This window comes from Neopelma chrysocephalum, unplaced genomic scaffold (assembly GCF_003984885.1).
Source record: "Neopelma chrysocephalum unplaced genomic scaffold, ASM398488v2 Primary Assembly neopelma1_180, whole genome shotgun sequence".
Taxonomy (NCBI): Eukaryota; Metazoa; Chordata; class Aves; order Passeriformes; family Pipridae; genus Neopelma; species Neopelma chrysocephalum.
This window is the reverse complement of record NW_020897842.1, coordinates 2,106,376-2,131,550: the sequence shown is the minus strand read 5'-3', so window position 1 is coordinate 2,131,550 and position 25,175 is coordinate 2,106,376. Positions and strand designations below refer to the sequence as shown.

Sequence of the window (25,175 nt, the reverse complement as noted above, 5' to 3'; positions counted from 1 at the left end):
ACTATGGTCAGAGCGTCACCCTTGACTGGCGCCCTGGAGGCCCCGATGACAGCACATCACAAGTGTAACAGTGCTGGGCCCCGGCGCTGTCGCCCCATCACAGACATCCCCTCCGGCTGATGCTGTAGTCATTAGAGGCAGGAGCTTTGTCAGGGGGTAATTTGACAGCTTTGACAAGCTCGGCTGAATTTATGGCACTTTCCAGTTTTTCCCTCCATTGAGCTGCAATGGAACTAAAGTTAATATTAGCAAAACCACTCTGTGCGGGGGCAGGTTCCCAGCAGTGACTCCGTGATCCAGTCACTGGGAGAATCTGCCACACTGGGCCCCTCAGTCCCCTGCCACTGCTGGGGCCGGGCAGGGCAGCTCCATCCAGCCCCCAGTGCAGAGGAGATCCCGGGATGAAGCTCCACCACAGCAGAGGTGAATCACAAGTAAGGCTACTCACAGCTTACTAGAGGAGCGTGCTGCACACACTGGAGCAGCAGCTGTGGTGCCACAGGTCTGACAGCACACGGCCAGCTAAACCAGCTCTGAGTGCTGGGGGCTGCTTCCCTTCCTGCAGGGACTGTGTCCCACCCAGCACCACAACGCTTCCACATGCAGTGAGGGGAACCTGTGAGTAGTGACGTGGGCAAGAGGAGGCTGCACCCCGGGCCAAACCTCAGCAGCTCAGTAAAGCACAAACAACTACTTTTCTTTTTTCTTCCTTTTTTTTCCCCCCCCAAATTGCTTTTTGCCATAGATGTTACATTTCCTTTGTTATAATGCAGAGTTTTAAAGAGCTCTCTCTATATGCTTAGAAAGCACAGTTCATATTTAGCTCCCTGAAGTCGTATTTCTCTCCTCCTGTATTTCCCTGCCAAGATGTGACACCTGTGGAACATTCCCAAAATTTCCCCTGAATCATCTGTGATGCAAGGGAACAGCAACCAGCGCCAGCAACGAGCAGCTGGGTCTTTTAGGAAAGCATTAGATCAATGTGGTAAGGGGAAGGATCCCTCAGTAACTCTGGCACTAACACCCCCAAGGACCACACAGCTCCCAAATCACGTTAGAAAAAGAGCACAATTATGACAGGACCAAAATCCATGGGAAATAGTGTTGCTATAGCAACTGACATCCTCAGAACTCGAGTCTCCTTTGCATTGTCACACAGACTCAATGACTCCTAAACCACGTGGAAACAAAATCCATCTAGCAGGTGGGTTCATTGAAGAAAAGCAGTGCTAGACATGCTCCCCTGCAGAACAGACCCATCTCCACATGGTTTCTCAGACAAGGATCCTTTGTGCACCTCTTGTTCCAAGCACTGTGTCTCACTTACCAGGAGTGCTATAAAACAATCAATACTTCCCTGTTAACTACCCTGGGATCAGAAAAAAAACCTTATTAAATATTAAAACATTCTTGTTTTCAAATAAAAGTTACGTGAAGATCCAAAATCCAAAGCAGACAAGCTGAGCTTCAGAATGGGAACACACAGTTCCAGCTCCATGCTGGGCTGCACTGGTGTTAATGAGAGGTCTTACAGACAGCAGTACCTGAAAACCACTCCAGCACCCCCCCCCAAATATCAAACCCAGCCACTGGGGAACAACCACTCACGAGCAGGAAAGGCTGCATTTGTCTTCCTGACAGCCTTATCACAGCATTGATGCCAACAAGCACCCAGTCTGTCTGCCAGCACTCAGGTTAACACACCAACCGGGCAGCCCTTCTGCTAAAAGCTCTGTGCTCTGCACATTTGGGAGGCATTTCCTTCAATTTCGGTACTCAGAGCTGGGTTAACCCACCACCAGGGAGGGCAGCACAGCGTGAACTCCAGGCCCTTGTTCTCTACTCCAAAAGCCAAAGCAGCTCTATTGATCCAAGGAAAACTGCTCCAGATCTACCGGTGACAAACGAGCACACGTTCTGCCCTCGGTGTGTCCCTGCGGGTCCGACACCGCTGAGCTCAGACCTGCCCGCGACCCTGCCCGGACCGGGCTGCCGGGCTTCCCCGCTGCCCTCCGCCAGCCCCGCCGGAGCCGGGAGTCGGTCACGGAACAGCGGCTCGGGGGTCACAGCAGGGTTTGGAAACCGCCTTCTTGCTACGGCGGCAAGAGGCCTCGGGGCACCGTCACCCTTCAGGTCCCGTCAATGACCGGGGCGGGCGACGGCCCTTTGGGCAGGTCCCGAGGGCCCTGCGGCACCGGGCAGGCACCGCACGGGAGCGGGGCGGGCGGAGGCCACACAGCCTCCGTGTGGCGGCTCCGCCACAGCCGCCGCTCGGCCGCGGAGCGACCTCGGCGGGAAGGACGCGTCAGGGCGCCGGGACGGGGAACGCGGCCGGAGCGGAGCGCGGCGGAGCGGCCGGTGCCCCGGTACGGCCCAGTCCGCGCTCTCCCTCAGTCTCTCTCTCCTTCCCTCCCTCACTCACCCCTCGCCGCCGCCGCCGCTTCTCCTCCGCCTCCTCCGCCTCCCGGCTCCCGCGCTGCGCACGCGCACACGCCCGGGCCGCGCGCGCGCCGGGGAGGGGGCGGTGCCCGCCCGCGTGCGCGTGCGCTGTGGCCGCCGGGCCGCGGGGGGGCGCTGCAGCGGCAGCGCGGGGTGAGAGGTCGGGACGATGGCGGCGGCCTTGGGCGAGGAGGCGCCGGACAACCAGGACTACTATGGGCTGCTCAACGTGCGCCGCGAGGTGCGGCCGCGGGGCCGGGGCCGGGGCCGGGGCCGGGCGGGTCGGGCGGGCTGAGACCCCCCCTGCCCACCGCGGCGGGAGCGGTGCCCCTGAGGCGCGCCCTCAGCCCAGGCCGCTGCTGGCGGCGGGACGGCAGAGCTCGGGTCGGGCCACGGGGCTCCCGGGTGTGTGCGGCGGGCGAAGGGCGGCTGGGGCCGAGAGATGCGCGTTTGGTTCGGAATTGCGGCGGTGCGGGCGCTCCCGTGCCGCTCCGCGGGGCACACCCGCCCCCTCGGCCGCGCTCCCGCCGGGCCCGGGCGGGGCCGGGGGCACTTCCCGAAGGTTTCCGATTCGGAAACACCGAAATTTTTGCAAAGCACCTCTCCCGCCATAAAAGAAGGATCGAGAGTCCTTGGTTTCACTTTTAAAAATAGATAGCTATTAATTGGTGCAATTTTGGATCAGTTCTGAACTTTATGGGAGGCAACTATGTTTTATAGTAACAATTAGGCAAATCTCCAGGTATCTGAATATAGGAGCTATACCGTAGTTTGTTTCAGCAAATGCAACAGCAATATATTATGTGTGTGTGTGTGTGTGTGTGTGTGTGTAGAGTTCACTTTTCAAGCCCATTGTCCTGGATGTTGCCATTGGAGTCGGACAAAGCTCGTACTGCACCATTGCTGTGTGCAGTAGGAGGTCCAGACTTGGAAACGATTCAGCCTGATAGCTTCGAAAAATTCCCTTTGGGACTGCTGTCAGTCCCTGGGCTGCAGGGACAGTCTCCTGTGCCTCATCTGTGGGAATCTGCCACATTCCTGAAGGAACAGTGTGTGAGGGTTGAGCTGTTTGCAGAACTCCCTGATGCTGGGCTCCTTTTAGAAAAGTTTCTGTGCAACTTGAGACCACTGGTCTGGTTCAAAGCCGGTGGGGCCATGCTTGTACCTCCCCTGGGAGCTTTCGTAATTCCCCCTTCCAAACAGCCGCGTGCAGAGGTTAAAACAGAGGTGGGAACCGAACAAGGGTTGTGACTGCTGGGGGAGGGTTTAATAGTTAACTTAGGCAGGCTTCCAGAGCATGACACTCAGGTTTGGTACAGCAGGGAGCTGCAACTGAGTTAAAGGGGTACGCAAGGGAATCATTCCAACAGAGAGGAGTGGGCTTTGTTAATTGCCCTTGGTAATTAGCGTCAGCAGTACTGCCCTGCAGTGGAATGCAGTGAACAGCGTGTCTGTGTGCTGAGCCACAGGGTGATGTGGCAGCTGAGCTGGGATCCCACAGAGGGATGGGAGCCTGCAAGTGGAGATGGTGGTGGGGTGTGTGTGAATAGTTCATCTTTTAGAGATGTTACTCTGCTAAAAACGTTGTGCTGTGTTTGAGACATCAAATGAGGCTGTTTAAACCCCAAGGAGGGAGGTGGGAGGCCTTTTAATTTTGCCCAGAGTCTTGGTGATAAAAATGTAACTTACATACAATTATTAGTGACTTAGGTATTTCCTGGTAATCTGAAATGCTGTCAGGGTTTCTTTAGCAGTTTCAAAGAGGCTGTTGCTCATGGAATATTGAACCAATGATCCGAGCATCAGTGATGCTGAAATGCCCAATCTAACGTTTTATTGAACATGGCATTTATGAAAAATGAACCTGCTCGTTTCTATGATGTAATCAATAACACATTAAACCATTTATCATTAATTTGATTTAAAAATGCCATTTTGGGCCTATATGTTCCCCTCCCTTCCCAGTCGAGTTTAAATTTGATATCCAAGAAAGCACACAGTAGTAAAAAGAAGAAAGCTAATCTACTGTCTTGGGACCAGCAAATTTGGCAGCTACCCTTTAGCTATATAATTTCAAAACATTAATGTAAAGTAGTACAAACATACAGAGAAAAGATTTATTCTGAGCTGTCCTCAAATCCAGATGGATTCCTGGTGAGTGGCATTTCTGTGATGAAAACCCTCCTTGCCACAAGTGGGGGGAAAAAAGATGTTACTTTAAGAAATGACCTTTTAAGGCCTTTGTTTCCCCAGTGAAAGCTTGGAAACTGTGCCATCTTTGTTCACTGAAGACCATTAAGAGTAAATGGAATTTGTGTCTGTAAATCCCATTGTTGATGTCCCTCAAGTGTCTCCTTGGGGGTTAAGATTGAAATATGGGTAGAATTTGTTGTTGAGGTCACTTGTTCTGCTACAGATAGTGTGGATGATCCTGGTGTGATAATTGAACATTTTATTAACTTATATAATGAAACAATAGTCCATTCCTGATTTGGCCAAACTAGTGTCATGTAACAGACTTCCCTTTCAGGGCTGATCTTGAGAGTGGCCTTGTGGAAATGGCATTGGTTGTACCTGAGCTCATTGCTGTGCTTTTCCCAGGCCTCCCAGGAGGAGCTGAAGGCCGCGTACCGCCGGCTGTGCATGCTGTACCACCCCGACAAGCACCGCGACCCCGAGCTCAAAACACAGGCGGAGCGGCTCTTCAACCTGGTCCACCAGGCCTATGAAGGTCAGAGGGAGGCTGAGCTTTGCAGAAACTGTTTTCATGGGGCTTCTAGGAAAGCTGTGTTTTCGTGCTTTTTGAAGCTAGTTATTATCACAAAGTAATAATTAAATTTGCTGATAACTTAGCGATGCTGTTTCCTGCTTCCGTCCCGTAAGTCAGAGGAGAAGTGCCGTATAAATGCTGCAGGGAATGAGATGTGGAGTCTCTGTCTTGCTGCGTGTTGTAAATGATCTTCTCATCGCTTCCCTTACTTCTGAATGCCTCTTCCATAAGAGAATGAAGATTGAAAAGCTTCAAACAGAAAGACAGTTTCATATTGTACTGATGAACTGGTGCATCTCAGAGTTCTGTTCCATGTCACCTGACTGCAGTCTCCATTGTTTTCCAGCAAGTTCTCCCATATGCTCAGACTGAGATAGAGACAACTGATTCATAGCGGTCAGAGTTTTTCTCTCATGCCAAAGCCCTTTTAAAATAGTCTGAATTAAGCTGAAATTTACTTACATCCTGGTGTGCAAGTTGCACCTGGAGTGCAGGTAGATTGGAAGCTGGCAGGAGCCATCCATGTTATAAATCGAGTGCCCAGTCTGGGTGCCCAGTCCTGGAGCCTAAAGAGAAACTAAGGCAAAAGGATGAACAAATATTCCTCCATTTGACCTCAAATATGAGCTTTTTTTTTTTTACTCTCCTGGCTTTGACTGATTTGCTCCTTCTCGCTGGACTTGAGCACAGGTGGAGTCTTTCCCATTGTCCCTAGGTAGGCTTTAGGATGTGTGGAAGCTTTCACTAGGAGAGCAGGGAAGGTCTGACCTTGATGATGTGGGGAACAAAAACAGGTGATGCTTCAGTAATTTCATTTTAGTGTGGTGAGTGGCCTTATATTAGTCAGCAGCTTCCCTTTGAATTTTGTGGCTCTGCTTGGCTGTGCCTTGCAATGAACATGGAAAGGAAATTGGTGCTTGTTTTGTACCAAATGTGAGTGTAGTATCAATTTTGCAAGCCAAATTTTTGACATCTTAGAAATAAGCCACTTCACCTCCTGCCTATTTTCTCTCCCTCCTCTTCCATCTCTTAATATCACACAACAAAAGATTCATTTTACCAGAATTCATAAAAAGCAGTATCTGCCTGTGACATTTAGCAAGTCCAATAATCTTTCAGCAGTTCAGACCAAAGCTCAATTACCAGTGTAAGTGCCCCAGCTCCCTGAGGACACATCAGTTCCCCCACAGTCAAAAGAAATACATGATCATGATAAAGCTGATCTTGGAACCCTGGGGGGAAAATACTGATGATCTTTTATTTTTTTTACAGAAGGGTGTGGTATAGGAGATTATCATTTAAATGTGCCTTAACTTTTAGAGATTCTTCCTAATTCTGTACACAGTCTTTTTCCAAAGTAACTGTTTTGCAGTGTCCTGGTGCATTTTGTGTTCTCCATTGAGTTGGGTGACGTTTTGGGAGGTTCAGATTTTACACATACCTTTGCCTTGTAATTTGTGTTTGGCAAGGCATGAACTGCCTTGTGGAAGTTGCTTCATTGGCACTTGGTATGTCCCACACATTTGGACTGGGTGGGAAAGGATCAGTGGACAGGGAAGATCAAGGGAAGCACCACAGAGCTTTGAAAGCCAGGCAGGGGTGGGTGGTATTCCTGCTCAGGAAGGGCCCTGGGACTGCTCTGGCTAAATTGCTCATAATCCCCATGGTTGTTAGAGGGCTCATGTCATGCTTCAGTCAAAGAAAGCAGTGTTAGAAACTGCACTGCACATTCACTTAGGCTGCATGTCTCTTGTGTTCTTTCCAGTTTTTTGTTTTAGAAGTAAGAAAAATTTTAAAAAAATTGAGTTTTTCGGGGAAAAAAGTCAGCGTGTCCTGTCAATACAGCACATGGAAGCATCAAAGGGGTTAATGTTCTACTGTAGAACAAGCTGTTTCCAGGAGCTGTGCTTGAATTCCAAATAATGCAAGTGTCTTGGTCTGAAATCCGAGGAGAAGACTGAAAACTGAGTTCTCTCCTCTCTTTTGGTTTTAATTTGCAGTGCTTAGTGATCCACAGACCAGAGCCATCTATGACATATATGGGAGGAGAGGACTGGAGATGGAAGGCTGGGAGGTGAGAGAAATTGAGCACCTTATGGCCTTGACTAAACCCACCTTTATCTACACTGTTGTTCTACCAGCTGCACTGACACCTGGCTGGCAGTAAATGCCTGCTGGTCTGAAGGCAGCCTGGGTTAGTTATTTCTGTCTCTCTGTCCCTGTTGAAACACCGTGATGGATCTTCAAAGAACACTTGGGTTTTGCACTGAACAAGAGAACCATAAACCTGCCATTCAGAGTTCCCTGGTGGGATATTACCGTGTCTGAGATGAATGTGTCATCATTGTCCATCTCGTCCCATCTTTTTCATCAGAAACTTGTTTTTTCATCCAAAACATCTTCTCAACTAGCTTCTGAGTTTGAAATTACTTTTTCTTCCTGGGCTTTTTGGAGTTGGTTGGGGTTTTTTTTTGGTGTTTTTGGTTTGGTTTGGTTTGGTTTTGGTTGGGTTTTATGGGCTTTGGAAGAGAACTTGTTCATTCGTGGCTGTCCTGCTGTTGAGTCCCCTGCTGGCCTCTGCCAGCCCTAGTTGATTTCACTATGCTGCTTGCAGCAGAATCCTGTGGTATTGGGGCAGGTCAGCACCGAGGTCAAGTTTGGAGTCAGTTGCCAGAAATGTGGTGCAGTGTAACAGACATTTCTGAACTGCTTTTCGCAGTCTTGGTCTAATTTTGAAAATCCAAATCCAATACTCTTTCTATCCATACCAAAACCCTAAAATCCTCATTCCCTGAGCCATGTCAGGTAAGCAGCTGTGAAACAGCATAGCCTAAAATCACAGAAGTCTCACTGCATCAGTTCACTTCAGGCCAGAGCCTTTCAGTTGCTTTCATTTTTGTGTCCACACCTGGTAGAGCAGTTAATGGATCGCTGAGGATAACAGCACTGCAGTGTCCAGTACTTGTGGTGGGAAAGCTCTTTGCCCTAGTTTTGTCAAGGGAATGGAAATAACAAGACCATATTCCCTTCTCTCAAAGCATGGAGTTTTCTCTCATGCCTACCATTTGATTTGGCCCAGGTGCTTCCTTCCAAACTCTGACTATTGAAATTGGTGCAGAGCAGCTTTCAGCAGCTGGGGCAGCGTGTTAGTGCGTCCCAGGTTCGTGGGCCTCCATCCCCCCAGCACTGCAATGCCCTGAACAGCCTCAGTCTGGTGATCCTTTGGTTCTCATTTCTTTTTGAGCAGGTTGTGGAACGAAAGAGAACTGCAGCTGAAATCAGGGAAGAATTTGAGCGTTTGCAGAGAGAGAGGGAAGAGAGGAGACTGCAGCAGCGAACTAATCCAAAGGTAAGATGTTGTGTGAGTGTCTGTTGACAGCATTATTCTGGCAGGAAGGGGGTTCTGGGTGCCACAGACCAGTCAAGGCAAACTGTCCCTGCTGGAGGTGCGGGTGAGTGGGGTCAGAGAGATGTTCTTGGAGAGGGGCATGGTTATCTCCCACTGATGCTGCCCCGTGCTTCAGCAATGTGACATTTTCCCTGGGCCCTCGCCGTGGCTGTGAGCTGTGCTGTGAGCCTCGGCCTGTGTCCTGGGATAAAATTAGCCATCTGGGTGTTTACAGCAATTGCTGTTTGGCAGGCGATGGAAATGTCTCTCCAGGCAGTGTTCCCGTGGAATTGGGGAGCGCAGCTGTGATCATTTCATACACGAGCGCAAGTTATTTTAAAATTTCCAACATTTTGTCAGTTCTATAAAACAGTTCCACAAAAATAAAGCATTTTAACCAGAAATGTTGAGCAATAACCAGATGTAGGCAATTTGGAGGGTTGGAATTGAGTCTCCTATTTGCTTTTAGAGCTTTGTTTTTGCTCTCAAAGACATGTAGAAGGGTTGAAAAGTTCATTACTTGGTTTGAGAAGAACCATTTCATGTTAGGAGAAATTAAATCCTGTTATTTTCCTGCTGTGGAAGGTCAACATCTAAGGAATGCAGGCCCCTCAAGGCATAGCCTGGCACGGCTTCCAGGTGTCACCTTCCCGAAGGTAAATTCATAAGAGAAAAGGAGGGACTGTATTCTCCTCTGGCACATCTGTGAATGCCACGAGTCTGTTTCCTGTTCACAGAGTGGCAAATAAAGGTGATTGTAAAAGCTGATCCCAGGATGGTTCCGTGGTGCTGCTCCCACTCCCTCCCTGTGAGCTGCTGCGCTGTGCAGCGCTGGCTCCTGAGAGGCCTTACAGCTCCCTCCTGCCACCCTCCTTTGGGGAGAGCTCCTCATTTCCCATGGTCAGAGCAGGTGGCTGATGGGAGCTGGGAGCAGCAGCAGTCCCCTCTATTATCCGGTGGCATAGGGGTGCTCTCATTCTCTGGGAATATTTTTAACTTTACCATCTGCTGCTTTTCCTGTGCTTGCACCTGAACCAGTTTCCTTGCCAGGATCCACAGACCTCTGGGGTGACTTCACCTGCTTAGTGGGAGGTGGAGGGTCTGCCCAGGGTCCACCATTCACCTCAGGGAAAGGCAGAGGAGTAGGAGGTCCACTGGGGAGCCAGAGAGGGAACAGGGAGAGGCTCCTTTCCTCTGAACAGGTCCTGTGCATTTTCATGGTTAGATTCAGGTGTTTTACTTTTTTCCTTGGGAGGGATATTTACTGTACAATTTACAGATGTGAAAAAGGAAATCCTAAGATTTTGAGTATGTTTTAGAGAAATGAGGTGCAGTGAATCCCAGGAATGCATGTGGATCCATGCAGCATCATGGCACCAGTAAGCCGAGTGCAGCAAGGTGGTCTCCAATGGGTGTTTGCTGGCACAAGGCTGTGCCCTTCCAGGGCAGTTAGTGGTTTTCCCTTGCTTCCCTCTTCTTTTGACCTCCTTTCAAGGAACAGCACAGTGCAAGAGAGGGCTGAAACTGGAGGAGCTGTAGGGTCTGGAGTCCCTTGAAGGTGACTTTGAAGATGATTCCTGAAAGTGCAGAAGGGGCAGGAGCTGGTCGCTGGTGCTGCCTCACAGAACAGTGAGTGCAGTGCTCTGAAATTCTCCAGCTGCCAAGCATGGTTAGAACCCAGCTCCAGGGGTCTCCTGAAAATAATGGTACTTTTCAATGTTAAAATATTTATCCAATTTTTGGTGCGTCAGAAATCAGAAAATAAACACTGGGAAGAGGTCGGGAATCTCCACGGCAAATAGCTGGAAGCCAAGGCAGAGAGAGGGTTTGAGTCCTGTCAGACTCTGCAATTCTTCCTTTATTTATGGTTCAGTATGTGATTAGAGTGGAGTGAGCAAGGAAAAATGCTCCCTCAGACTGAAATAAGGATTTATTCCATCCATGCTTGGCCTTGGCCTGGCACACCACAGTGTGTGTGGGTTTTGTACCTACCCAGCTTTGGAGTTTCCATATACAAACTGCTCAGAGTTTAGTCTGTACTTGTGCAGAGAGGGGTTTTTTATTGCACTTGGTACATTTTATAGGAGCTGGGATGCTGCTGAATGGGTCCGTAGGGAAGGTTTCCAAAGCCTCTTGAAGTTATATGACCCAGACAAGGATCTAATCATGCTCTTTTCAGAGAAACCCACTCCTGTAGTTAGTCTGAGGGAGCACAGCAGCAGGTAGCCAGATTATGGAGCTGTGGCCTAGTTTTTTACAGGAGTAAGTTTTTCTATGAGAAAGAAAATATTTACCATTTACTAAAAGTTTGTCTTTGTCAAGCTTTTCTTCTGATGATAAGATATAAACTAGAAAAAGAAAACAAAAATTTTGACTAATGAGGTCAATAACTCATAAGAAGAAGCACATAAAGGCTTTCTGGCTAAGTTCCATTGAAGAAAATCAATTTCTGAAATATATTATCTTAACTTGCAAATACTGACATAGCAGATTCAGTTGTGGGGGAAGAAGAAACCTGCTCTGTAAAGGTGTTCTACCTGCTTCTGTAATATGTCACAATAGAAAAATGACCTCAGGACTGCAAGTTGAGTTCATGCTGAAAAGCTGCCCTTTCTCCAGTCTGATGATTTATATTGCTGTTTTGGAATATTGTGATCACTGACATTTGTTTGTCTTGCGCATTAGGAAATTAATTTTAGAGTGGAAAAGGTAATTGCAGAAAAAGGGAAAACTGCACAGAAATGTGATCATATACAGGAATGCTTTAGCCACTTGTCCTGTGTGTGCTGGATGTTTGCTAATGCTGAGTGCTTGTCTCATTTGTCATCCCTCAGGGAACAATCAGTGTGGGAATAGACGCCACCGACCTCTTTGATCGTTATGACGAGGAGTACGAAGATGTGCCTGGGAGCAGCTTTCCCCAGATTGAGATAAACAAAATGCACATATCCCAGTCCATCGAGGTGAGCAGGGCCTGAGTGAATGAGGCACAGAACACGCTGCTCAGGGGCTCTCACCGGGGTCTGGGGGGGACACAGTGGCCAGTGCAGGTGGGAAAAGGCAGCTCAGGGCCAGCAGGATGGTGGGTTTGCCCTGCAGCTTTTGGGAGACTCGTTTGTGGGCTGCAGTGGTCCTGCCCTCCTGCCAGTGGGGATGCTCAGTATCCAGTTCTGACTGAATGTGGTATGTTCAGTGGATGAAAACGAATGGCACCCATTTTTGAGGATGTGGGTAAGGAAGAGAATGGGAATTCTTTACCCAGAGAGTTGTAGAAATTTAGTCTACAACTAAATTTGCAGCTCAGGGTCAGGACTTCAAGAGGTACATTACAGGTGTCACAAGTGTCTGGTACTGTAAGAATTATCTCACTTTTTGCCATACTTGATGTTTGACTACAAAACCACATACACTGCAGTTGTATTACGTCCCTGTAGAACATGCACTAATTGTGTGAACTGGGACCAGAGTTACTGCTAACAATAGATTCATTTTTCAGGCACCCCTGACTGCCACGGACACAGCAATACTGTCTGGTAACCTTTCCACTCAGAATGGGAATGGAGGGGGATCAATTAATCTTGCTCTGAGACGAGTGACATCTGCCAAGGGATGGGGAGAGGTAAGAGTACACCTGTTGTGCAGTTTTATATTCAATCTGTTACCCAATGTTTATTTTGGGGGGGAACTTTGGCTGTGGTTCATCTCTCTTTTGCTACATTCTGTAGAGTGTAGAAAAAGGAATTCTTAAAGGAATTTGAGAAAAAGGGAAAGCCAAACCTTGGTTTTTCTTATTTTTTTCCCCTCTCCATTTGGCCATGCAATTTGGACTTCACTTGTGCAGACAGAATTGTTACCTGATGTCTCCAGTCTTTCTAATTTCTCTGTCTGAAGGCTCTGAGGTGCCTTCCAGTGCTGTGAGCAGGCACCTTGCTAGCCTGTTTCCTCAGCTTAGGGGAGTGGGAGTTTTCCTCTTTGAGAATTCATAGACTGGAGGCTTTTGATTTGCAGCAAGGTTTTGTGAGGGAGATGTTTTCTCCATGTTCCCTGGAGTGACCAGAGCAGGTGCCAGTAGCAGTCACCTGTAGCTTTATGAAACTGGCTTTGTTTTACCCATAAACCCTGACTCAGTGAGACACCTTTTCTTCTGAATGCAAAGCTGCAGGAAAGGGAGAGTGCTGAAAGAGGTGGTAAATGTTACTCAGATGTGTAAAACGTCTGTGATGAAAATGACACTTGTGACATCCTTTGTCACTGTTGTAAAGGTTGTTTTCTTCTAACACTCTGGTATTGTGCATTTGAACAGTTGGAGTTTGGAGCAGGAGACCTTCATGGACCTCTCTTTGGGCTGAAGATATTCCGTAATCTTACACCAAGATGGTAAATATTAGAAAAATGGTCTAATGGTTTAATATTTCACACTAAGGAAGTAAATGACTTGAATTCTCTTCCACACTAGTTCTGGATTTGTTTTCTATCCTACAAAATAAGGTATTTCCTCTTTAGATTTAAGGTCATACTTGTATTGTCAATATATTGTACTGTATCTGGGTTTTGGTGCTCTCCATTTTCATACTTCCAGTTTAAGGAGGGTCTGTGTTCCACATCCTTAGATTTGTAGTTGATGTTCTCATGATTCATGATACTTGAGGTATAATCTCCAATCAGAGCAACAGAAGTTGGCTCTGGGAGCAGAACAAAAGCTCTGGGGAGCTCTTCTGAGGCTTCCATGTGTGAAAGGGAGTTTCTGACAGCAAAACAGGAGATGATGTGTTGTATTTTTGGGAAATAATACCAAATTTGCCACAACTGTGGTGTCTGTTCACAAATTAATAGAAGTCTTAGGTTGCAAACGAGAATACAAGGTAAGGGCTGTGATTGAAGTCACATGCCAGAGCACTGCAGGAGCCAGCCTAGGCTCCTTCATTTGTATTTTCTAATGTAGTAAATACAACATTCCTCAGAGCTTGCACAGGATTCTTGTTCCCTGTGGAGAGCTTTAGTGCTGCTTTTTGGAGCTGATGCTTGAGGGTTACTAAATAGCAGGGCTGCTCTGTGCCAGCAGCTGAGTGTGCTGTGCTGCAGGGACCAGGCTGTGACCTGTGCAGGGCAGGAGGGAAGGTCAGGAGCAGCAGCTGCCTGGGCACAGGCAGTGAACCAGGGCACGGCCTGCTCTCCTGGGCACTGCTGTGGTCAGGGCAGTCTGAATCAGTTTTGATTTTTCCCTGAAAGCCTCGGGTGTCACACTCCTTGCAGGATGGTCTGTAGGCATTCAGCAAAGTTCCTGGGCAAGAAGAAATCTGAGGCCACCTGAGAGCCTGTGTTTTAGCACTGATGAGTCTTTCCTCACTTCCGTAGTTTCATCACCACAAACTGTGCCCTGCAGTTCTCGTCCCGCGGGGTCCGGCCCGGCCTCACCACAGTCCTGGCCCGAAACCTGGACAAGAACACCATGGGCTACCTGCAGTGGCGGTGGGGCATCCAGTCAGCCATGAACACCAGCATCGTCCGGGACACCAAAACCAGCCACTTCACCCTGGCACTGCAGGTGAGAGCCCTGCTGCTGCCCCATGGGAGAGAGGGATCTCACCTTCCTGTCTTGGCAGCGGTTTGGCTTGGGACTAGAGGCTGAGGGAACAGTTGGTACTACCCCACGTTACACCCAGCGTAGCTAACAGGCTGCAGAGGTTGTGTCAAGCACTGCTCTGTGTTCTCTGCCACTTCAAGGATGAGAAAGGAAATTGGGGGGAGAGTTCAGCAGTGGCCAAGGACATGGTTTCATACATTTGTGCCTCTTGTGTTTCAGCTGGGAATCCCCCATTCTTTCATGATGGTCAGTTACCAGCATAAGTTTCAGGATGAGGATCAAACACGAGTGAAAGGTTCTCTCAAGTAAGTGCTCAAGAGGAAGTTCACATTATTCACAACCTGAGGAATCTGTCCTCTTCTGCTGCTGTAGGCCTCCAGGTTCCACACAAACCAAATGCTTCTGTGGCCTTTGGGAATCTGCTTTTCATTCTTTAAATCTGGTAAAGACTGAAGTGAATGTCTCAGTGGCTTGGTTATGTGGAACTTAAAATACTTGTGTGTGATATGTCTATATCATCTCCAGTAAGAAAGCCAGAAGTTCTTGTAGTCTTTTTACTACCAAGCAAGCTGGAAGGGCTATTCTCACCTTGGAGATACACAGTGAATCTTCCAGAGGGCAACATCTGCTGCATGCAGATGTATTTCCATGCTTTACTTGTTGGGAGATTACAGGATTCAGTAAAGAGAAGAAGTCTTCCCTGTCTTACCAGTTTTTGGTTCTGTTGTTCTAGGGCGGGTTTCTTTGGGACCGTAGTGGAATATGGAGCAGAGAGGAAGATTTCCAGACACAGCGTTTTAGGAGCCACCGTCAGTGTTGGTGTTCCCCAAGGAGTGTCCTTGAAAATCAAGTAAGTTCAAGATTGCAGCTCTAGATTGCAGAGGCTGACCATAACTTCTGTGATTCTATTTCCAGTATTCAAGTGAGAAGGTCCCAGTCCCAGGGCAATACAGGTGTGGTGATACATCACTGGGAGAGGGTGCAGCTGCCCTCCCCTCTAACGCAAGCAGTGCCCATGGTAAGGAGTGGGTGCCTTCTGCTGGTGTTACAACCTGAGCCACCTCTGTGTGTGCATCAGAATATTCTGAAATACAGCTTAAAGTGAGGTTTGGAGCATTCTGGTAAGTGGCTGGAAGATTTCTGAAAATACTATTAGTAGAGCTGGATTTAGAGCTGGATTCTATTTGTATAACACTGTACACAAGTGTATGCTTGACTTAGGGAATTACCGTTCCCTGATGCAGTGATTGTACCACTAACAAGGTGCAGTTCACGGAGGGGCAGAGCTCATTAAGGGTCCTTGTGCTGTGGTGCACTTGGAATTGGGGCCAGCAGCAGGTGGGATGCCAAACTGCTGAAGGGCCTGAAGAGCTCAGGGAACTCGTGTTTTCTGAAATAAATATTGTTATAAGCATCAGAAAAATACTAATATACACCTGTCCTGAAAGCCCATGCCAGTATTGTGAACACAGGCCTTCTCTAGAAGCATTTTCTTTTTCACCTTTTTTGGGGGAAATTAATGACCAAATTTCCTATTCTCCTGTTCTCCTAAGATTAAAAAAAACACTGTACAATGGTCAGGTACTATCATGAGAGATGTTTGCTTCATTGAAATCTGGCTCTGGCTGGTGTCAGCTGTCTTTCTCACCATTGGCTTTTTCAAGTTTACTGGAGTTTTAACTTCTTGAGCTCATTGTTCATCTCCCTTTGCTTCAGCAGCACGTGCTGCTGCTAAGTGTGTTTCATCAAGCACATTCAACTCTGCTTTTCCTCTTACCTGTCCCTCTGCTCTTTTTTGTTGCAGGCTGAATAGAGCTAGCCAGACCTACTTCTTCCCTGTCCACCTAACAGATCAGCTGCTCCCCAGCGCCGTGTTCTATGCCACCGTGGGACCTCTCGTCATCTACTTTGCCATGCACAGGCTGGTCATCAAACCCTACCTCAGGGCACAGAAGGAGAGGTGAGACTGCCAGGCTGTGCTGCACATTCAGAGCGAGGAAGTCTCACTAGGGCTCTTTTGTGTGAGGTTGTGGGTCACTTTAATTGGGAGGGCGGGCAGACAGGCACCTGCCAGTTGGTGGCTGAATCCCATCTACTGTGTATTCCTGACGTGGTGTTGCCTTCCTTCTGCCAGAGAGCTGGAGAAGCAGCGGGAGAACACAGCCAGTGACATCCTGCAGAAGAAGCAGGAGGCTGAAGCTGCGGTGAGTCTTTCTTGTAACTTGGTCTCCCTTAGTGAAAGGCAGCTCTTTTCACTCTGGGCTGTTCTCTTCTGGCCACAGTGTCTGACCCTGCGTGATTTCTGCTCTGCCACTTGTGTTGTGACAGGTCCGGTTGATGCAGGAGTCTGTCCGAAGGATAATTGAAGCAGAGGAAGCCAGAATGGGTAAAGATTATGATATCATTTACTTTTTTATATAAATTTGAAGAGAAGAAGAAACAGTACAAAGGTGTTGTTTCTTCATTCCCACTCCTGAGGAAGCACAGCGTAGTTGCTGCTGAGCACAGAGTGGGGGAGTCCCAGTAGGATTCAGCTCCTGGTGCCTGAGCTTAGGAGGGATCACAGAATATTATTTTGGGACGTGCTGTGAAGTGGATCAACAGACTGAAGACATCAGTCTGGATTCACCTCTCCACCAAAGAGAGGTGTGTGTATAAATATGTGCAGAAGTTGTAGTCTCAAGTTTAGCTTTCACTGATTTCTCCCTCACGTGGGATCAATCCCATTGTTCATGGACTGTAGTGGCAATCTGATCTCTGATGATTACTACCAGTTTTCCACAGAGTGTCCAAAGTGAACTGACATCCACTCAGATTGTCACATCAGTGTGGCACTGAAGTCCTGTCACTCTATCCTAGTGCTGAAGGTTGCTAACAAACAACCAAGTAGAAATGTTGTTCTGGCTTGAGAAGAGTGGGTCCAGGCCAGGAGAATTGAATCTTGGTGAAAGCAAGAGAAAATGCTGGGATGGTCTTTTTGTTAGTGTCTGTCCAGCCATGGCAGGAAGCCTTTCATCACAGCTGTGATTTCCTGGGACATGCAGGTCTGATTATAGTGAATGCCTGGTACGGGAAGTTTGTTAATGACAACAGCAGGAAGAATGAGAAGGTGAAGGTAATAGATGTGACTGTGCCCCTGCAGTGCTTGGTGAAGGACTCTAAACTCATCCTTACAGAGGCCTCCAAGGTACGTTCTGTCAAAGCTGTTCTGTCAAAGCCCAGACTCCATGGCTCAAATGTGTGACCCAGAATTTCACTTGAACCATGTGGTGTCCTGCCAGGGGATCTCTCCAGTGACTCTGGACCAATTCACAGAAGCCATTTACATACCAAATGTTAGGAACGTCCAGGAACTTCTGTTTCTCTGGGCGTTTCCAGTGCCAAAGAAACAGCATCTTGGTGTCTGCAGACCCTGGGGCTGTACACCAGAAACTTCCCAACCCCCTGGTTTACTTTTATGTATTCAAAACTTGCAGAGGTGATTCCTCAGCATCTCACCTTGCTGGCAGCAAAACTCCTTTTTTTAATGACACTTGTCCTGGCACTAATAGATGTTTTTGGCCAGCTGAAGAACTGTGAAAGTCAATTCCCTGATGCTCAGTTTGTCCTTTTCTGGTTGAAGGCTGGGCTGCCAGGCTTCTACGACCCCTGCGTGGGTGAGGAGAAGAGTTTGAAAGTGCTTTATCAGTTCCGAGGAGTTCTGCACCAGGTGATGTCAGCTGACAACGAGGCCCTTAGGATACCAAAGCAATGTGAGTAGCATGGGCTGCCCAGCTTCCTCCTTTGGGAACTGAAACGGTGCTTCAGCTCTGTGGTGACGCACACAGAACTGGGGTTCTGGGGCTCAGAGCAGGTCACTGGGATGCACTGACCATGACTTGCCTCTGCAGCAAGGCCCAAAAGAGCTCAGCAGCAGCTCTGCAGCTGCTCGTACCAGCTGGCCTTTACCTCTGAGTGGGGTTGGAAGCAGAGGCCTCCCACAGGTGCCAGTGTCCCTCCAGGCAATTCACAGCACTGGGTGACCCTTTGGGGACTGAATTGAATGTGTGGAGGCATGTTGGAGGCCTGAGCCAGATTTCTTCTTTGTCCCCATTTGTCTTACTTGCCAAAACATCTTCCCTGCTGGAATAACTCTGTGAGACCTCATGACAGGTTTTACTGTCACCTCTGTGGGTCTGGCAGGTTGGATCAAAGGCACAGACCTCTGTTTGCTCCAGACCAGCTCCCTGGCCAGTGTGAGCAGCACATCCAACTGACAGAGCTTCCAGAAGTGCCTTGGGAGGTGTATATGAGTCGTGTTTAATTAGCAGCCAGAAATGCTCCTGCCTGTCCCTGGTACGGTGGTGGGTTCTAGCTTGTGTCCATTCCTTGTTCTCCCTGACAGCTCACAGGATTGATGCCGATGGCTAATCTGGGAGCTCGTGTCTGCCACGGGACCTGGGTCAATGGAAACTGCACAACCTCCCCCGGACGCTGCAAGTTTGAACAGTGACACTTTTATTTTTACTGTCCGTATAGCAGGTGGTGTCCTGCTGATTCTGTTAAGGACAAAAGGAGAGACCCTGCTGCTCCAGGCAGCTTCAAGGCAATATTGTGGCTTGCTACTCAATAAAGCAGCGTGACTCTGAGTGCACAGTGCTTTCTGCCCAGAGGGCTGAGCAGGTGCCCTCCTGCCAGCTGGCCACGGCCCCTCCGTGCGCTCACACGTACCTCCTGGCACTGAGCAGGAATGAAAACGTGTTGTTCTCACTTCTCCACATACTTCTTGGGACAGGTAACACACCTTTTCCTGCTCCTGAGGGGAATTTCAGTTCTCGGGCCACCTCCTGGAAGTCCCCTGTGCAAAGCCTTTTTGTTGGAAAGAGGTCAGAGGTAGTTTCCATCTCAAATCTGTGTTTGAAATGCACTTGTTAACCACATACTTTTGTTAAGTATGAAGGTCTTTGCCTTTTGTAGTAACATTGACCTCTTCAGCACCAATCTGTCCAGCTGCTTATTTCCAACACTGCTATTCCAGACAAGGACATGGGATATCATAGTCTTACTAATTCTTCTGCCACCCATATCCATGTGTCATCAAGGTTTTCAGAAAAATAGGAGAGCTAGTGAGGAGAAGGACAGCAATTCATTTAATTTGATTCTGATGCTGCAACTATCTCTTCCCATCTAATTTATTTCTAGGAAAAACAAACGTAGTTCATGTCAGTAAACCAGACCAAAGTGAGGAGAGAGGCCAAATGGATAAAGAGCTGAAAATGTAACATTCAGCTGCCCTTTCTGAAAAGCAGCAGTTATGGCATAAATCCATTGGATTTATCTTGCCTAGAAGCCCTGCCAGGGATTTCCAGTGGAGGGACAGTCCTGGGCTGGTGACACAGCAGCTGAAAACGGCACCTGGTAGAATCTGCTACACACTGGGCACATCAGCACCACCAAGGCTTTTACAGAGACCCAGGGAATCCTTGGTCACATGTCTGCTCCAGGTGAGTCTAGACCAGCCTTCACTGCTCACTGGTGAGAGCAGAGGGGAAAACACCCATGTCTTGGCAGTGCAGAGATGCTCTTGACAACTTCTGCCATAACTCCTTTCCTGGCATGGGCCTGGCCCCTGTTCTGGGCAGCTTTGGTTCTCTGTGCTCAGATCACTGCAACAGGAGAACTAGATTTCCAAAAGTAGACTTGTTTGAGCCAGTCTGAAAGAGATGCTCCCTTCTCTAAAAAACAAGTTCATGTTGTGAAGGGGTGTTCATTTGTTTTCATTAAAACAAAACTCTTCATTTGTGACCAGCTCCTGGTGCAGGGCTTTATTTCACTTACAACCAGTGTTCTGTTGATCTGAACTTAAATGTAAAATGTGCAATAAATTATATTCAGCTGAAAAGCAGCTCCCATTCCCTTTGCATCTGTAGGAGACTCCTGAAAATAAGCCCCTGGAAAGCAAGGGTTCCAGGTTTTGTAAACATAATAGCACCCTCCATTCCATCCAGCTCATTGACTGCTGCTGGTCATTGCTGGGTGGGACTTGAGGGACTGGGCAGAAATCTCTACCAGAAGTTCCCTTTTCATGTCTTTTCACTGTGTGAGGTGTATGGTCAGGAGTGAGAGCCAGCCTGCAGGGACTAGGACATGGCAGAATACTCCCAGGAGAGCATCCCTGGGAGCCAGTTGCTGGATCAGTCTTTCCAGCCCATCTACTACTTTCTTCCTTGTTTTCTGTCAGTGACAAGTTTTGCCAGGACTGTAAGAACAGCCCCACTGTGGAATCACATTCCTGCTGTGAGCAGCTGCCATTTTACAGCCACAGCTCCCTGGGACTTCTCTTTATCACTCTGTATAATTCAAAATTACCAACAGAATTAAAATAGAAGCTATAAGCCACGAGAGCTTAGCTTCCAGTATGACCTAGTGCCATATGCAAAAGGTTGAGCCACCTTTTCAGTTTGCCAAGATGTTCAGGCTGCTGCTTTGATGGCAGCTGGCTGAGCAGCAGTGCCTGCAGGGTCATGGCACATACCAGAGCTGCAGGGTGGCACCAAGGCTTAGGCAGCCCTTGGGGGGGTTGGAGTCCTCTGGCAGTGGGGAGGGAAGGAGGGAGCTCTCCTTCAGCACAGCTCCTGGAGGGTTCACAAGGGGTTGGTTTGGGTCTGGCCAAGCAGTCAGTCCTCACAAGACAGATGCAGTGCAGCCCCCAGGGCTTTTTCCAAGGCTGCAGGGACCTGATCTCTCACCAGAGGCTGGCAAGGAGCAGCTGCTCTGGAGAAAGGTGGGTACACCTGCCTTTACTTCCTATCCCTGCCTGACTGGGTGTATTGTTTAGGGAAGAGCATTTGAAGCATCAGATCTTGTTGCTGCCTGGCACAACAGCGCACACACCAGTAAATCATAACAGCAGACTCCCGAGTTTGGAATAAAACAAACTCATTGTTCACTTATTTCACATTTAAGAAAAAAACATGGTTCATTAAAAGTTTTAATGAAAAAATAAAGTTCTGAATTAAACTATAATTATACATGGCTGAAAGTGATGAACTAAAAGAATGGAGATGTTACTTTTTTATTTCTCTCTGCTGATATTGTAACGTGCTGGACTTGTCAGACACCATCCACTGGGATAAATCTGAAAAGGGAACAGAACAGGAGTCAGTCACATTGATTAGTGTCGAACCTCTGTAAAAAAGAGCCAGTTCACTTGGCAGTGCACCCATAAAAGCTTCAGGAACGTGCTCCATAGAGGTCCAGTTGAACTGTGGACACGCTGCAAACACAGAGATCCCGATTTCAGAGCGGGTCCAACCCTTGCACAGGAGCAGCTGGGACCTTCCAAGCCTTTCCGGTTGCAGAGTGAAATGGCAGCATTGGAGTGCTTTGGTTATTTTTCTGGCTGCAAAGGACAGTCAGGCAGCAGTCAGGGGCGAGTCTTTGGCAAACTCCTTGGTGGTTCCATGTAGCTTCTGAAGGCAGCACAGCATGGTCACGGTCTTGAGATTTCACAGAAGCTGGAGCTGGTTTTCTGAACCCAGAGTCAGCTGTTGCAGCTTTGTGGAATAGGATTTTTATCAAGAAGCAGGACAGAACAGTTGCAAGTCATGCAGCCCCGTTGCCCTGCCAGTCTGGCAGACCTCCTGTGCCCCCATGTCCCACGCCATGGAGCCCCAGGACCCCGTGGCACTGGGCTGCCTGAGGCTTTGGCAGCTCCAGGACGTATGTCTGAAGGAGGGCACCTGACCCTGTGTCCTGGCAAGAGCCTCAGTCATCACCAGGGCACATCTCCCAGCGAGTCCTCAGACAAGGCAGTGCTCCAATGCTGTGAGTGCAGAGCTCAGGACACGTTCCTGCTGGCACAGCTGGTCTGGCTGTGGCTGTGGTACCAGCCAGTGTCTCCCCGAGCCTCCTGGTCTCCCTGGACAGAGCACACACTGTTCCCCAGGCAGAACTTCAGAGAAATACCTTGAAACATCAACCCAATTTGTGTGACCCATGTGGATGCGTATGGGCATCGAGGAACAACACCAGCATCTCCCTGGCCTTGTGTATGAGCTGTGACTCCCCACCATGGTTCTGGAGGGATTTCCCTTGGGCTGAGGCCTGAGTGCTCTCCTGTCCACCCCGCCCTGGATGGATCCTCATTGCACTTCACCCTGTAGCTGCATCGCCTGCGTTCGCTTTGAGCTGTGTCATTGCTACCAGTAGGTTAAAGATTCTGGCTTTCTGGTTACAGTCCAGTCTCAAAAAACAGTGAAAACACAAATCAACTCAGCTGTTGTACTTGGATGGACATGATCAAATCCCAGCCAGACCTGCCAGGCTCTACATTTACTTTGGCCCCTTTTAGAGTCCATGTTTGAATTCTGGGCTGAGAAGAGGGAGAGTCATCATCTTAAAACAGCCCCGTAGAGGTTAACAAAGGGACAGGAAACGGAGCAGTTTCCCTCCATACACACATTTGAGCCGATCATGCAAATAAAATCATGAAAAATCACTGTGAAGAGACCTTGTAGGGAAGAATCCGATGCCACTGATCCCCCATGCTGCCTGTCCAGAAAAAGGGCTGCTCTTTCCTGCCAGGGTGCTGTCCCTTGGCACGGGAGGGAGCCCCAAGTCCCGTTTGCACTTGGGCAATGCCAAATCGCAGAACTCCCATTTTCCCAAGCCTGTGGCAGCGGCAGCAGATCACACAGAGGCTGGTACCGAGCCTTAGGATATCTAAGATTGATCTATACAGAAAAATGGGCAGGTATAATATTTCATTGAATTTAAAACACAGGGCCATTTACTTTTCAGACTCTTCACATAGACTTCCTCCTCCTCCCCTCCCTCTTTGGAGGAGGAGTTTCCTAGCACAGAGAGGATTTGCAGTTTCCCAATGGGATGAGAAAACCTCCATGGCAAAGGTATTGTACATTCCCCAGACATCACCCAGTCATCGTAACCGGACAAAACTCCACCGAGCTCAGAGAGCTTGGTCTGTCCCTGGAGACAGTCAGTATCTGGCCGCAGTTCTGACCAGTTGGCCTCTCCCAGCCCCAGCTGCCTGCGGCCTGGCGATTCCTCGTCCCTGCGCCGCGGGCCAGCCGGGCAGCTCTCCCGCCCCAGCAGCAGCAGTTTGGGGAAGCCCTTCCCGGCCTCCCGGCCAGCACCCACGGCTCGCCCGCCCGCGCAGCGCACCAGCACCGCCTGCCCCTAGTCCAGAAAGCGCCTGCGCGAGCCCGTCCGGGAGCGGTTCGAACGGCGAATGTCAAACTTGGAGTCCCGGCACTTCTGGCAGATGTAGACCTCGGGGACATTGGACTTGCGGATTTTGGCGCAGGAGAGGTGGATCCAGGTGTGGCACTCGTTACACTCGATCATCGGCCGCCCGGCGAAAGGCTTCATGCAGAAGCAAGTGACCAGGTCCCACGAGTCGTCATCTGCAAAGACAAAGAGCAAAGCCACATTTTTTAGGGGTCGAGCCTTCACACCCACACTGGGACTTTTCTCTCCTTTTGTGCTAAATTAACCACCTGGGTTTCAAAGACAGGCACTTTGCTGCTTTTTTCAGGTCTCCCTTGCATGGGAAGAGACTCTCAGCAGTACATGGGAGGCCACAGTGCAGGAGAGGAGAACCAGCCGCTTCTATAAAGTTGCAGCTTTTCACTCAGTTTACTGCAAAAGGAGCCAACCCCCCCTTTCCACCAAAAACCTAACTGCTCCTAAATTCCGCCCAGGCAGCACTGCTCAGCATTATTCTCATGCTACAGGTAAAGTACCAAAGAGATCGGCAACAGCACCACCACTTCCACCTGGCTGATCCTCTTGGACAGCCAGGCCACCTACCCGAATCCACCATGATGTCCTCATCGTCACCAGTGCCGTCCTCATCCCGAAAGACCACCTGCTTGCCCTGCCGGATGACCGTTCGTTTGCCCACACTCTGGATCTCCACCGTCTGCTCGGCTGTCACAGCGGGGTAGGAGACACTGGATGGGGTGTCAGAGTCCCACACCGAGCAGTGCTCGGTCACAGACTGCGGGTCGCCCTCTGATGAGGGGCTCATTGGTGTCTCTGCATAAGAGTCCTCTGCCTCCAGCTCCAGCAGCTTCTCCTCATAGTCCTCCTCTGCAGACACCTCTGTTTCCCTCCTTTTCAGCTTTTTCTTCTTCCTGATCTTATCGATTTGTTTTCGCTCCGGCAGGAAGTTGCTGGCCTTTGCCCGCTGGAACAGGGAACCGTAGGGTTTTGCTCGTTTAAGCTGACTGAAGTTCTTTCTGTTCTTGGTGGGCAGGGAGACAGAGGAGGGGGTGTCATTGAAGCGAGGATCCCAGCTATCGCTGTCAATCGTGCCTCCAGTGCTGTTGGGAGGGCTGGGGCTGTTCCTCAGTGGCGTTTCCTGGAACACGTTGAGGAAGCAGGTACAGCATTGACTCAGAACAGACTCGCGTGCGACTCAAGGCGCTGCACCCTGTCCCCGAGGCGCTGTCCCCTGTCCCCCCGAGGCGCTGTCCCCTGTCCCCCCGAGGCGCTGTCCCCGAGGCGCTGTCGCTCTCGCTCTCCCCACGCGCCGCCCCGGGAATCTCCAGCCCGAGCGCCCGGGGAGCGATGCCGGATCCGACGTTTTTCACCCCGCCCACGCCGCCACCCCCCGCCCCGTCCCCAGAGCCTCCGGCCGCCGCCGTTCCCCTTTTGTTCCGGCCCGGCCGGGGCCGCGACCGCTGGAGCGGCCGGTCTGACAGACCAGCCCGGTGCCCCCCGGAGCCCCCCGGTGCAACTCACCTCCTGCGGATACGGGATGTAGCCGGCGTAGGCCAGGACAAAGGTGCAGAACTTGTTGAAGTCCTCCACGGTACGGTGCCGCCGGGAGCCGGGGGAGAAGTCCTGCGGGGAGCGGGGGGTGAGCGGCGGCCGCGGGGCCGGGCCCGCCCCTGGGGGGGGGGAGTCGCCGCCGCTCCCGCCCGCCCCGGCGGCCCCGCGCCCGCGGAACCGGGCAGCGCCCACCCCCCATCGCCCCCGGTGTCGGC

The 25,175-nt window shown here is 49.7% G+C and overlaps 3 protein-coding genes across 8 annotated transcripts in view; 1 reads left to right on the top strand and 2 right to left on the bottom strand.

Moving 5' to 3' along the window:
• Nucleotides 1-2,470, bottom strand: part of CAMTA1 (calmodulin binding transcription activator 1) — a 223,384-nt gene extending 220,914 nt beyond the window's left edge. For all 5 annotated transcript variants that reach the window (XM_027702182.1, XM_027702187.1, XM_027702179.1 and 2 more), the window contains exon 1: nucleotides 2,423-2,470. The gene's annotated coding sequence lies outside the window, so the exon portion shown is untranslated. The remainder of the gene's footprint in view (nucleotides 1-2,422) is intronic.
• On the top strand, nucleotides 1,187-18,809 carry DNAJC11 (DnaJ heat shock protein family (Hsp40) member C11). 2 transcript variants are annotated; one of them, XM_027702194.1, is made up of 16 exons: nucleotides 1,187-1,204; nucleotides 5,041-5,170; nucleotides 7,210-7,283; nucleotides 8,457-8,558; nucleotides 11,432-11,560; nucleotides 12,094-12,216; nucleotides 12,901-12,974; nucleotides 13,953-14,142; nucleotides 14,401-14,486; nucleotides 14,915-15,031; nucleotides 15,986-16,141; nucleotides 16,316-16,385; nucleotides 16,510-16,567; nucleotides 17,226-17,368; nucleotides 17,804-17,933; nucleotides 18,566-18,809. In XM_027702194.1, the coding sequence occupies exons 2-16, from the start codon at nucleotides 5,083-5,085 to the stop codon at nucleotides 18,589-18,591; spliced, it is 1,566 nt and encodes a 521-aa protein (XP_027557995.1). In that variant the 5' UTR covers nucleotides 1,187-1,204; nucleotides 5,041-5,082; the 3' UTR covers nucleotides 18,592-18,809. The 2 variants fall into 2 exon arrangements, with proteins under 2 accessions (XP_027557995.1, XP_027557994.1); XM_027702193.1 differs by lacking the exon at nucleotides 1,187-1,204 and adding an exon at nucleotides 2,558-2,680.
• A 2,273-nt stretch (nucleotides 18,810-21,082) lies between these two features.
• The window catches only part of PHF13 (PHD finger protein 13), a 9,850-nt gene continuing 5,757 nt past the window's right edge, over nucleotides 21,083-25,175 (bottom strand). The window contains exons 3-5 of the mRNA XM_027702117.1: nucleotides 24,931-25,059; nucleotides 23,995-24,547; nucleotides 21,083-23,588 (exon numbers count right to left, since the gene is read on the bottom strand). Coding sequence (XP_027557918.1) covers nucleotides 23,362-23,588; nucleotides 23,995-24,547; nucleotides 24,931-25,059 — 909 coding nt within the window. The 3' untranslated portion in view covers nucleotides 21,083-23,361. The remainder of the gene's footprint in view (nucleotides 23,589-23,994; nucleotides 24,548-24,930; nucleotides 25,060-25,175) is intronic.

Excerpts from the sequence above, each read along its gene's own strand:
- DNAJC11 (XM_027702193.1), top strand. The coding sequence starts at position 2,609 with ATGGCGGCGGCCTTGGGCGAGGAGGCGCCGGACAACCAGGACTACTAT. Across the intron at positions 5,171-7,209 it reads GGTCCACCAGGCCTATGAAG|TGCTTAGTGATCCACAGACC; the intron begins GTCAGAGGGAGG and ends TTTAATTTGCAG. Across the intron at positions 7,284-8,456 it reads TGGAGATGGAAGGCTGGGAG|GTTGTGGAACGAAAGAGAAC; the intron begins GTGAGAGAAATT and ends CTTTTTGAGCAG.